We start from the raw sequence: 13,219 nt of genomic DNA on the forward strand, positions 1-13,219 counted from the left end.
AATGAATGTAGAGGTGCGTTTGGGTATTTCTTGCTAAATAACTCTGAACACAGGCTGATTCCCATAAGCAAGATGTGATTGAAAAGATGATGTGAAGTTATTAGGAAAGTGCAAATAGCCTTTCCCCCCCATTTTATTTCCTTTGAGAACTACTCTATACACCATTCAAATGCTCCTTAATGCCATTAGAACTCCAGTCTATTTCCCCATACAGACAAGAACTGTTCAATAAACACATTCACATGGCTTTATTTTACCAGTACTGTTTTAAAGCACTGTATTTCAGTAGATGCCTTGAACTGAAAATAAACTGGATATGATTGCCATGTAAAATCTGTAACATTTGATCAAGCATACAACGATCATAACAGTGGGAATATATGAAAAGAAAGTGTAATTCTGTGACAAAAAGGTTTGCTAAAGCTATATAAAACCAGCAAGCATCATGGAGGACATGCAGGCAAGGAGACTTGCATAAAACAAGCACTACAATCCTATTCAAGTCTTTAAAGAAAAACTCTAACAATCACAACCACACAATTTCAGAAGATAAACAAAGACATTAATGACAATTCTTGCAGAAATTAAATTTTTTTATGTCATATAAGTGTGACTACAGCCATCTATTACCCATTAGAAACTCAGCAGACTAAAATTTACTAAATTATGAAATAATCAAATCCCACTTACTGTATTCATATATCGGCTGTTTAAATTATCTCATGTAGTCCAATTATTGGTAACACTTTAGAATACTGTTCCATCATTAATGAATAACTACACAACAACAAATGACTAATGCAATATTAACATTTTAGTATTAACTAACAAGAAACTCTGATTAATGATTAAGTAAGTAATAGCGCTCAGCTGAAACTGGTAGTTCACTATTAGCTAATCAATAACTACTATTTTTCATAAATCTTGGAGAACTACTAAGAATTACTGTATACAGGTTCATATTTAATGTGAATTATGCATAATTTATAATTAATTATAAAAAGTGAAGATCGTGTAACCCACTAGTAATGGCTCAAGTACTACCAAATCATTCAAAAGGAAAAGGATCAGTATTCTAAAGTGAAAAGTACACTCGCTAATATTGGCTGACGTCATAGTAAGCTTTTGAGATATATGAAAGGTTTTGGATAGTATTGACTCAAGTGTTACTACATTCTTCTGAAGAAATGACTAATTATTTAGATCAGTATTCTAAAGTGAAGATCACAGTAACCCACTATTTAAGTGTTACCAAATCTAGCAAAATAAATTACTACCAGAAAGTTTGCAATGACTTCATAATTAATAGAGAGTTACCATGTTATTCACTTTAGAATATTGATCCAAATAATTAGTAATTCCTTCAGAAGAAATTGGTATTACATGAGTCATTATTAGTGGGTTACTATGACCTTCACTTTAGAATCAATTATAAATTATGCATTATTTATATTATTATGAACCTGTGTATACAGTAGTTCTTAGTAGTTCTTGGGGAGGTATGAAAAATAATATAGGTACTTATTAGCTAATGGTGAACTACAACATTCGACTAAGCACTATTACTTACTAATTCATTAATCAGAGTTTCTCGTTAGATACTAGGCTAGTTAGTAGAGTGCTAATATTGTGTTAGGCTGTGTTATTGTGTTATTTATTAATGATGGAACAATATTCTAGTGATACCGAATTATCATCTCAATCTTATCGACGTTTTACTTACATATTTTTCTATCACGTCTTTCTGTAAATACAGATCAAGAACAGTCCATACAACTAAGTTCTGACAGCGATGACATCACAGAAGCTGATCCAGACAGACGGTCCTCTGAGGAGCGGTAAAGATCCAGCATCAGTGAGGCACAGAAACACGAGCGCTCTCCGCCTCATGTGGAGTTTACACGGCAGCTTCATTTCTGAGATAGCAGAAATGAAGATTTCTTAATTTAGACAAATATTCTTTTGCAGCGATGGTAAGTAAAAACTAAAGCCACCTTTGCTCTCAAAAACAGGTATAGTTACAGGTAAAGTTAGTCGCATTTGCTTTTTTTTTATTATTTCTTTTGTATGTGTTGCCTACTGTAATTTAATCTGCTGTCGCGATGAATGTCTGAACAATGTCTGAACATAGTGATGATCATGAGCTGTATGAGACGTGTGCATTTACATTAACAATGAGCTCGTAAGAACAAACTTGAACTGAGTCTTTCCGTGCATGCACTTTATAAACTGTTGTATGCGAGCAAATCATCCGGATTAACTTTCAAATAAAATACAGTTATTAAAATACCGGTTAAATACCAGTGCGTTTTCCTCATTTTATCTAATAAAATATCCATCTAAACTGCATCTAATCATTTTAAATAATACGAAAGTATAACAATACAGTGGTCTCACCCTGAGGGGGGTTCAGTTCAATCAATCAGTCAATCAAATATATAAATAAATGAGTTTAAATAGCCTATTGCATTATCTTACATAGATTTAACGTAATTTTATACTTAATCAAAACATATATTGAAGTACGTTTTACAAGAAAATAATATTTCTGCTTTTCTACTTCAAAATTTACCATCTAATTCATTGTGTTACATTTCTTTGTAATTATTTGTGAAATGTACTTTTTTTTTTTTAATTCTGTGTGAAAATTGTTTAGTAGGCTAAGTAAAAAAAATATCTGAATGTCGTAATGCACGTGCTAAGATTGTGAAGTGTGCAACCTGTAAACTTTGCCATCCCATGAGGACATGTACTGAGGAGAAGCGGGAAAATAAAAATGGCAGAGAACTGTTTCCAGGCAGCTCAAGTGTTAGCACAATAGTCGCCACCAAAATCTTTGTAACTGGTACTTCATCAAAAAGTTAATGGTTAAAATCACATGCTCAGAAAGTATGACTTAAGTATTTGTTCTAGAGTATATGTGTATTTACTATATTAGCCCTTAAATAATGATTTGATATTGTCTACTTTTTTAATGGAACAGTTAATTGAACTTTTGATAATATGTGTGTGTTTGTGTGTGTGTGTGTGTGAGAGAGAGAGATAGTATCATATTTGACGATACATCAGGCTTTTTTGGCTCATACGTATGATACAGGATTAGGATATAGATGTAGATGAAATTCTGATAGTTTGTAACGTCTCAAAAAGCAATGATTTTTTTATGAAATCAGTGAGATTAGCAGGCTAATTTCATAAAATGAATTTAAATATCAGTTGTCACTCTATCTTCTTTGTAAGATGGTATTTAAATGCTTAGCCTTATGATCAAAGCTCTGTGGTTTTATTGTGGGGGCAAAACATATAATGCAATGCAGTACAATAATGATTACATATAAATGTAACTCAAAAGCCTGCATGTATCATATTTGATGCTGACATTTTAACATGATTTTTTGATGAGAAATTATGTATTGCTAATCAAGTAAATCCAAGTTGCTTCAGTCTAGTATGTGTTCATCTTGAAATATTATTAACAATATAAAAGTTATTCTAATGTTTACATCATATAAAATCAGTAGATTTCACAGCAAAAACACAACAGGGGGGACATTTTTAGTATTATACTAAAAGGCATTTTATTTGCTAAAAAAGTACATATTATATCATCAAATTTGAAATAGTTGGCTTTAAAGAGTAAAATAATTTGACATGAGTGTTGAATTGATGCATTATTGTGATTTTTTTTTTCATATTTAAAATATTTTCTACCTGTCACTGTTCTTTTTTTTCAGTTGGCTCTGTAATCACCTGTCACAATGGGTAAATCCTGGACTAGTTGTCTTTTAGTGCTGTTTATGTGGACTTGCTTAGGCGCCCAGCAAATGGAAGATACATTGTCTTTTCAGTTTACTCATCCACTTTACAACGTAATGATATATGAAAATTCAGCAGCAAAAACCTTTGTTGAATGCCCCATAAAAATGGGCATTTTTATGACGAACCAGTCTTGGGACATTTGGTACGTAATAGAATCCGGGGACCATGATAATTTATTCAAAGCTGAGAAGTATGTTTTGGGTCATTTTTGTTTCCTGCGAATAAGAACCAAAGGAGGGAATTCTGCCACTCTTAATAGGGAAGTAAAAGACCACTATCTACTGACTGTAAATGCTATTGAAAGACATACTGGTGCTGAAACACAAACACAAGTTAAAGTGCAAGTTATGGACACAAATGATCTCAGACCTCTTTTCTCACCGACTACATATAGTTTTTTTGTACCCGAAAACTCAGCCATCAGAACAAGTGTAGGCAGAGTTTTTGCCACAGACGCTGACACAGGCACCAATGGAGAGTACTATTTCAGCTTCAAAGAGTGGAATGACATGTTCTCCATTCATCCTACTAGTGGGGTTATAACTCTGACAGGCAAGCTGGATTACTCTGAGGTGGCTCTTTATGAGATTGATGTGTTGGCTGTGGACAGAGGTCTGAAGCTCTATGGGAGTAGCAGCAGCAGTAGCACGGCAAAGCTAAAGGTGCACGTGCTGCCGGCCAATGAACATGCACCTGTTATCACAGCTGTCCCCTTAACTCCATGGAACACAACCAGGGATTCCACTTATGCGTATGTGACTGTGGAGGATGCCGATGAAGGGCACAATGGCGAGATTGCCTCTTTGAGCATCGTGGCTGGAGATCCACTCCAGCAGTTCAAGGCCTTCAGAACAAACCCTGGGAGCAAAGAATACAAAATCAAGGCCATCAAAGACGTGGAATGGGAGGGTTGTAGTTTTGGGTGCAATCTTACATTGCAGGCCAAAGATAGGGGGAATCCTCCAAAGTTTTCCTCAGCGATAGTTGTGAGGGTGAAATCGCCCAGCGAATACACAGAAACTCCTACATTTGAGAAGAGCGTCTATAGAGTTACTCTCAGTGAGTTTGCGCCTCCTCACTCTCCGGTTGTTATGGTCAAAACTGTACAGAAACATTCAAAGATTACTTACTTGTTACAATTTAAGATGCAACAACATGAGAATCCATTTGTCATTAATCCAAACACGGGCCTTATCACCACCGTGGCACCTGTAAAAGCAGAAAGTGTCAGTCAATATGAGTTTGATGTTGTTACGAGTGACAGACGAGCAGTGGCCAAGGTGATCATCAGTGTAAGCGATGTGAACAACAATGCCCCAGTGTTTCAAAAGTCTAATTATGAAGCCAGTATCGCTGAACACATGCCCATAGGGACCAGTGTCTTGACAGTCAGTGCTACCGACAAAGATGACGGCGAAAATGGCTATGTCACCTACAGTATTGTCAATGTGAACAAACAGCCTTTTGTAGTGGATTATTTCACCGGTGTCATAAGCACTGCAGAAGATCTAGATTACGAGACAATGCCGAGAAAATTCTCCCTAAGGATTCGGGCATCAGACTGGGGCTCCCCTTTCCGCCGTGAGGCAGAGATTGTTGTTTCAATCACTCTCACCAACCTGAATGATAATAAGCCACACTTTGAGAATATGGATTGTGATGTTACTGTGCCAAGATCTCTAGGGGTCGGTGAACAAATAATAGTGGTGTCTGCCATTGACGCTGATGATCTTGGCATAGTGCAGTACAGAATTGACAGTGGTAATAACATGAATCTTTTCGAATTGGATTCCAGCTCAGGGGTGCTGACACTTAAAAAGTCTTTGAGGGATGGCGATGCAGCGAAACAGTCTTTCCACCGCTTGCAAATAACTGCCAGCGATGGAGAAATATCAAGTAACCCTATGTTCCTAAATCTAACAGTAGTTAGTGCTTTTAAACATGTCCGCTCCAAATGTGCAGAGACTGGCGTTCTGAGAACTTTAGCCGGGCTGCTGCTTTTTGGCTCTAAACGACACAGTCAGAAAGAAGCAGAAGATGAATTCGCAGACATCCATTCTGTTAACCGCCACACTCCACGGTTTATAGAGTCCACTCCAACTGTAATAGAAGTTAAAGAGGACCTTCCTGTAGGGACAAGCGTAGCACTCCTCAGAGCTGCCGATTCAGACTCCGGCTTCAGTGGGAAATTGCTTTTTGTGATCTCAGGGGGAGATTTTGATAGTTGTTTCACGATAGAATCTGACACAGGGTGGCTTAAAGTTTTCGAGCCACTTGATCGAGAAACAACAGACCACTACACTCTCAACATCACTGTTTATGACCTTGGCTTACCGCAGAAATCCTCATCTCACATGGTAAATGTTAACATTTTAGACGTAAATGACAACAGTCCTGAGTTCCTTCAGTCTGAGTATTCAGTGGATATAAGTGAAGACATTGCTATGGCGACAGACATCATTCAGCTTATAGCAAAAGATAAAGATTTAGGGGTCAATGGAATGGTTAGATACTCGTTTCTTACCAAAACAGACAAATTCGTCATACATGAAGAAACAGGGATTGTAACTGTTATGAGTCCGTTAGACAGAGAAGCCAATCCATCGTTTGTTTTGAAGGTAGCTGCTTTTGACGCTGCAATTGATGAGCCTAAAATGGTATCAACAGCATTGTTATACATTCATTTGGAGGATGTGAATGACAATGCCCCTACATTTATACCCCAACAATACCATATCAGAGTCAGAGAAGACATTCCAGTGGGCACCTTGGTGCTCTGGCTTGAAACTCACGATCCTGACCTTGGCCTGTCTGGACAGGTGAGATACAGTTTAACAGATGGGGAAGATGGAAGCTTTCAAGTGGATAAAATGACTGGAGCTGTGTATGTCTCTCAGACTCTTGATTTCGAAACAAGACAAGTATATAATCTGACAGCAAAGGCCAAAGACAGAGGCAAGCCGAACTCTTTATCCTCATCCTGTTTCATTCATGTGGAGATTGTGGATGTTAATGAGAACTTGTACCGCCCGTCCTTCCCATTCTTTGTGGACTGGGGAGCTGTGAGTGAGGATGCCCCATCTGGCACTTCTGTTCTGAAAGTTGCAGCTCACGATGAGGACAGCGGCAGGGATGGAGAAGTTCGCTACTCCATACGAGGAGGTTCAGGCCTTGGTGTGTTCACCATTGATGAAGACAGCGGTAAGTTCATTAGTATTCTTGTGTTTTTCAAATAAAAAAATATCTCGTTCTGTGGAAAATTAAGCCTGGTTCATTAGGTGCAAGGATTCAAAACAAATAAGTCATCAGTAAGGGTAAAGGAATCTACAAACCACATCTAAAAAATATTATGAGCAAATAATGGAGGTTTGTGGATTCATTTTCTTTCTTTTTTTCTTTCTTTTTTTTAGAAAAAGAGTGTAAAAAGTGCATTATTTATTTATTTTGTATGGTATGTGGTTTTTCATTTTTTTCAGTATTAATATTAACTGATGAAAGATTGCCCCACTAAGTGTTTGGACACTTTATAATATTGTGCTTTGCACTGTGAACATCTTTGCATCACAGCAAAATATAAAACCAGGTATCATTTAGGGTATAAACAATTTCAACCAAAATATGTTGCCAAAAAAAAAAAAAACTTTACAATAACATTGTATTGTTCAAAATGAAGAAAAATATATATATATTTGGACACTTTCTGGATGTCAGATGTTAGTGGAAAATGCTCATAGATAATGTTATGAACTACAGTATACCTGTGTTTGCTCTGATAGGACCTGAGGAGAACTTGCTTTGTATATCTACTAGAAATCACCTTGAGATCAGTTATAAGCAGTGTTGGGCTAATGCATTACAAGTAAAGCAAATTACGTAATCATATTACTTTTTAAGTAACTAGTAAAGTAACACATTACTTTTAAATTTACTATGAAATTTTTGAGTGTTGCAAGTTACTTTGTTTTCCCATTATTGACTGACATCTCAAGAAATGAGATTTCAGTCAATAATGACATAAACTGTCCTTGTGTTGAGAGAAATTGTGAGTGAGGTGCAAAGGCACTTTCTTCAGCCTAAGACTTGTTAATTTTGGTGTGAAAGGGTGTTTAAAGTTGCCAAAAATATCAGTTTTTATTTATTTATTTATTTTTTTTTCAAATAAATGAGCAAGTCAAGTTCAGGTGACAAAAAGTAACGTAATGCATTACATTCCATAAAAAGTAACTAAGTAATGCTTAATTAGTCACTTTTTTATAGTGAGTACTGCACTATTGTAATGCATTACTTTTAAAAGTAACTTTTTCTAACACTGTAAATCTGTAAAAAGGAATAGTGAACTGAACAATTAGTGGTGTTACTGTGGTATCTGCATATACCATTTTGAAATATTTTGTAACCATTTTGTTATCTAATGCAATGAAATGTATTAATTTTAAGTGTGAACGAAATAACCAGTACATTTCAGGGCCACATGCGAGAGAGACAAAGAGAAAAAGAGGGTAAAACAAAGAGCGATGCTGGACACTTTCACCCTGAGGAAAGAGCTTATCAAGTTTTACTGGAGTTGTAGAAGCCACACCGCTACCTTTAGAACAAAGCCCACAGCGTGAAAGCAGACACTGCCGAGAAACAGACGAACAAAAAGAGCTGCCTCATCTCCCTTTACCCTCTTAATCACTCCATATTTTGTGTACAATGTCTGCCCTTTACACATTTAATCCTTTATCCAAATGTCTGCGTTATGAATTCTCAATTCCCTGCTAGATAATAGATCCAATTTTTGCTTCTATGTTGATTACATTTTTCATTTCAATAGAATATTATTAGCGTTGTGTCAGTTGTTCCTACTTTGTATGGTTAATTTCTGCTCCATCCTTATCTAGGCTTCAGAGTTTACAATGCAAAACTCTCAGTACCATGTGACACTGTTTTATGGCAGCTCCATTGGTGCTTTCTCAGTCTAAATATTTCAAGTGCCTTTTGTTCTTCAAGTGCTTAACATGTAGTGCAACATGTTCCTTCTACTTTTCTTTGTCACAGGCATAATAAGGACACAAGAAATCCTCGATCGTGAGACTTCTAATCATTACTGGCTCACAATCTATGCTACAGATCAAGGAATTGTGCCTCTTTCCTCATTTGTGGAGGTTTACATCGAGGTTAAAGATGTTAATGATAATGCTCCACTGACATCAGAGCCTGTGTACTATTCTTCTGTATCTGAGAACTCTCCCAAAGACATCTCAGTCATCCAGATCCAAGCTTTTGACCTGGACACAAAATCAAGCGATAATCTCTCATATAAAATAACCAGTGGAAATCCACAGGGATTTTTTGTCATTAACACCCAGACAGGTAAGTTGATACCTCTCATAAAAATTGGGCTATGTATTTGTGTTTTACAAATGTCAATTTTTTTATTATTATTATTTTATTTTAGCATGATTATTATGATGCCCTATGCCCTATTTTCTGGGTCTGTGTTATTGAAACAATGTCCTTTGTGTTTCATATGCAAAAAGAAACCGCATTGAACATTTAGTAAAGAGTAGACTATTTAAAACATTTTTAAACCCTGTATTTGAGCATATACACAAATAAAAATAAAGCTTTCTTGATAACTTCAGCATTTGAGTGGTCTCCACACCTTTAAGGGAGATCAGAATCAAACATTTATGAACAATAACATTAATGTTCATTAATGCAAATAACACATATGCTATATAAGTTTTGACATGAAATCTTTCTTGAAGTTTTTTATACAGTATATAGACATAATTGATATTCACACCAGCTGGTTAATTACATTCACCGAGCAGCACAAGTAATGAATGCAGCTAATTAATTTGAGGCGTCAATTGATTTCTCCTCCACCAAATTACTTGCCACTCTCAGTCAGTCTCAACAGTGCAAGTAAAAAAGTTTTTCAGAGGATTTCCCTGCCAAAGTCAATCTAACAAACTGAACTTAGTTGATAAATTTAGAACTTAATGTTTTTCTGGGAAAGAATTGTAACCGTTCAGATAGTGTTTCAAGGAACAACAAGCACAGTACATTCTAATGTATGACTCTATTTGCGTTTTCTTTTTTTTCAATAGGAATTCAATATAAAGGAAACACTCTCTGAGGAGAATACAAAATTTAGGATAGATTCATCTGTCATGCCTGAATGTTTCTTTTTTGTTAGGGAGAACAGCTTGAATCTTTTATTACTGATAGAAAGTTTTCTCAGTCAGAGGAAGAAACACACTGAACTATACCATTTGTCATGCACAGGGTTGGTGACAACAACATCTCGGAAACTGGACAGGGAAAAGCAAGCAGAGCATCTTCTTGAAGTAAGCAGAAGACATTGTATTTGGACAATCCCCTAACAACAACTTCCCCTTACAACAATAGTTCATAGTGACCAGATGTGTCAAGCTCCTAAAAGGACACAAAAGCATTTTAAAAAGTAGTCAGTGCACTTGTGCACTATGCAGTGCTGGGTAGATTACTTACAAATTGTAATCTGTTACTGATTCCACATTACATGACATAAATTGTAGTTTGTAACATAATCCATTACATTTCACATTTTGGTAATATAACTGGACTACTTTTTGATTACTTTTGACTTTACTTTTGACTTTAGATTACTTACTTATCACTTTGATTTAAATAGGATATCTTCTCAATCACATTGATATAAAAATACAAAGAAAATATATTCCGTTCACTGTTATTACCTGCATGAAGTGCATTAAATATTACATTACATTTTCCAAAATGGGGTTCGTGATTTTAACTGAATTAATTATAAATAATTTTTTGCTATTGTGTGAATATCATGTAATCATTAATAAGTAACTGTAGTCTGATTAAGAGTATTTTAAAATGTAAATAAAATGTAATGTCAGTTACTACCCAGCACTGATGGTGTGTTAATCATTTTCATTTTTGGGTGAACTGTTCTTATTGAAGAGATATTGAAGTTTACAATTAATTGAATATGCAATAATTTTATGCCTCCCTCATGTTTACTTTGGCAGTAGTTTCTTAAGCGCTCAGGCATGAGATCAGTTTTTTCTTATAAACAGATCACTGTTTCGGATGATGGCAGCCCATCCAAGTCTACAGTGGTTCGTGTGATAGTCAGCGTATTGGATGAAAATGACAACAGTCCCCAGTTCTTGGAAAAGAGCTTTAAAATCAAGCTGGTGGAACGACCAGAGGCAGTCGAATGGGAGCCAATTTATCGAGTGATTGCTTATGACAGAGATGAGAGTTCCTTCTCTGATATCTCATACACAATCGAGGAGGGTGAAGAGCACGGGAAATTCTTCATTGAGCCCACAACTGGGTTTGTGTACTCCAAAGAGGTTTTTTCAGCGGGGGAGTATCATATTCTCACGGTACGTTTATTTCAATTCCTAGTCTCCAAATGGTGTCAAACATAATAAAGGTGTATTTGTGGCTTCAGACTGAATGAGAACACAACTTTTCTCAAATAAATACAGATCCAAAAAAACATTTTTTCCTAAATGCTTGATATCTTACCCTCTTGATCAGATTTCTAAAAAAAGAAAAAGAAAAGTACAGATTTTAAAAAACAGTATATCTTCTTAAAAATAGGTTCTTGGCATTTTTGGCACACTACAGTATGTCAAGAAACAAGAGAAAACACTCACACTGCTCTCTTGCAGATTAAAGCATCAGACAGTGGAAGGCCTTCAAAGTCGTCCATCTGTCGGTTGCACATTGAGTGGATTCCAAAGCCTAAGCTGGCTAAACAACCGCTGGCATTTGAGGAGATTCCACTCTCATTCTCTGTGGTGGAGAATGATCCAGTAGCCCATATGGTGGGAGTCATCAGCGCTCAGCCACTTGACTCCCCAGTATGGTTCACAATCAAAGGTAAAGATCTAAAGCTCTACAATCAGCCTTAAAAGAATATTTCCAAAAATGAATATTCTGTCATGTACTCACCCTCATGTGATTCCAAACCCATATGACTCTCTATCTTCAGTGAAGCACAACAGGAGAATTTTTCAAGAGTATGGTGGTCTTCTATATTTCATACAATCACTATAAATAGGGATTGCCGCTTTCAAGCACCCAAAAAGGACAAATAAACATCATTAAAATTTCCATAAAAGTGCCAATATGACTCATGCACATTTTAAACCTACTAATTAAAGTCATACAGTAGCTTTAAGTAAAGAACAGGCTAAAATTTAACATTTAAACGATAATCCTAATTACCTAAACTCCAATAAAAAATAACAAAAATAAATAATAAACAAATAAAAATAAACCTAATTTACTCACATAAAACTAAACAGAGTTTCTCACATCTAACTAAACAATACAATTTAAATAAATTGAGTTTCTTTCACCGAACTAAAGAATGTATTTTATAGAATGTCAGTTGTTTTGCATCCATACTATGGTAGTCAATGAGTTTCAGTGTTGTTTGGTTTCCAACTCTCTTCAAAATATGACATGAGGGTGAGTAAATTAATTTTGGGGCTTTTCAGTTTATTTAAACTCCAGTCTAATCCTCACACATTGTTTTTGAAAGGGTTCAGAAGACAGCACACAAATCACGTATCACTTTTATGGTGCTTTTTGAAGTTTTAAAGCCTTAGTTCTCATTCACAGCCATTACATTGGGGTAATGTAATGGCTGTGAATGGGGGGTACATGGGGGGAGTGTTCCTGTGGCTCAGTGGTAGAGCATTGCGTTAGCAGCGCAAAAGGTTGTGGGTTTGATTCCCAGGGGAACACATGTTAGGTAAAAAAAAAAAAAAAATGTATAGCCTGAATGCACTGTAAGTCGCTTTGGATAAAAGCGTCTGCTAAATGCGTAAATGTAAATGTAAAAAAATCATTGGTACGTTTCTCCATTTAACTTCGAAAGCCAGAACATCATCAGGATTGGAACACTATTAGGGTGAATAAATGGAAATATATTTTTTGGGTGAATTACTCCTTTAAAAGAAAGCAATAAATACAATGTTTAGTCATCTTTGATGACTCAATGTTTAGTCAACCTTGATTTTGCCCTAATCAGCTTTCAACTAACTAAATGTTTCTTTTCCCTCTGCCACCTTCTTGTCTGCATCCTCTGCTTTATCTGTTTTTCTCTTTCTTCACAAGGAGTCACACATGTTAAAGAGGTTTTTCACATCCTACAGATGGCTTGTGACCCGAACTGTACAGCAGGTATCTGCTGATAAATAGAAATATCCCTTCTTGTTTTTCTTGCAGCTCTTGGATTATTCTAGAAAGAGTTCTGAATTTGCATTCTGCGAAGAGATCTTGCACATTATTTACTTTCTTTGAATGTTTGCTACTTTAATAGCTGATGCAAATGATATATTATGCAAAAATTACACCTGTTAGTGAACAGCGTTAA

General features: G+C 35.8%; 1 protein-coding gene across 3 annotated transcripts in view; it reads left to right on the plus strand.

Annotated features, from left to right (window-relative positions):
- The first annotated feature begins 3,479 nt into the window (after nucleotides 1–3,479).
- Nucleotides 3,480–13,219, plus strand: part of fat1b (FAT atypical cadherin 1b) — a 33,334-nt gene continuing 23,594 nt past the window's right edge. The window contains exons 1-6 of one of the 3 annotated variants that reach the window (XM_042738540.1): nucleotides 3,480–7,020; nucleotides 8,860–9,174; nucleotides 10,096–10,157; nucleotides 10,899–11,213; nucleotides 11,505–11,715; nucleotides 12,961–13,026. In XM_042738540.1, the coding sequence (XP_042594474.1) occupies nucleotides 3,759–7,020; nucleotides 8,860–9,174; nucleotides 10,096–10,157; nucleotides 10,899–11,213; nucleotides 11,505–11,715; nucleotides 12,961–13,026 (4,231 nt within the window). In that variant the 5' untranslated portion in view covers nucleotides 3,480–3,758. The remainder of the gene's footprint in view (nucleotides 7,021–8,859; nucleotides 9,175–10,095; nucleotides 10,158–10,898; nucleotides 11,214–11,504; nucleotides 11,716–12,960; nucleotides 13,027–13,219) is intronic. The other 2 variants (XM_042738543.1, XM_042738542.1) reach the window with 2 other exon arrangements.

The sequence above is a fragment of the Cyprinus carpio genome, chromosome B14, assembly GCF_018340385.1.
Source record: "Cyprinus carpio isolate SPL01 chromosome B14, ASM1834038v1, whole genome shotgun sequence".
Lineage (NCBI taxonomy): Eukaryota > Metazoa > Chordata > Actinopteri > Cypriniformes > Cyprinidae > Cyprinus > Cyprinus carpio.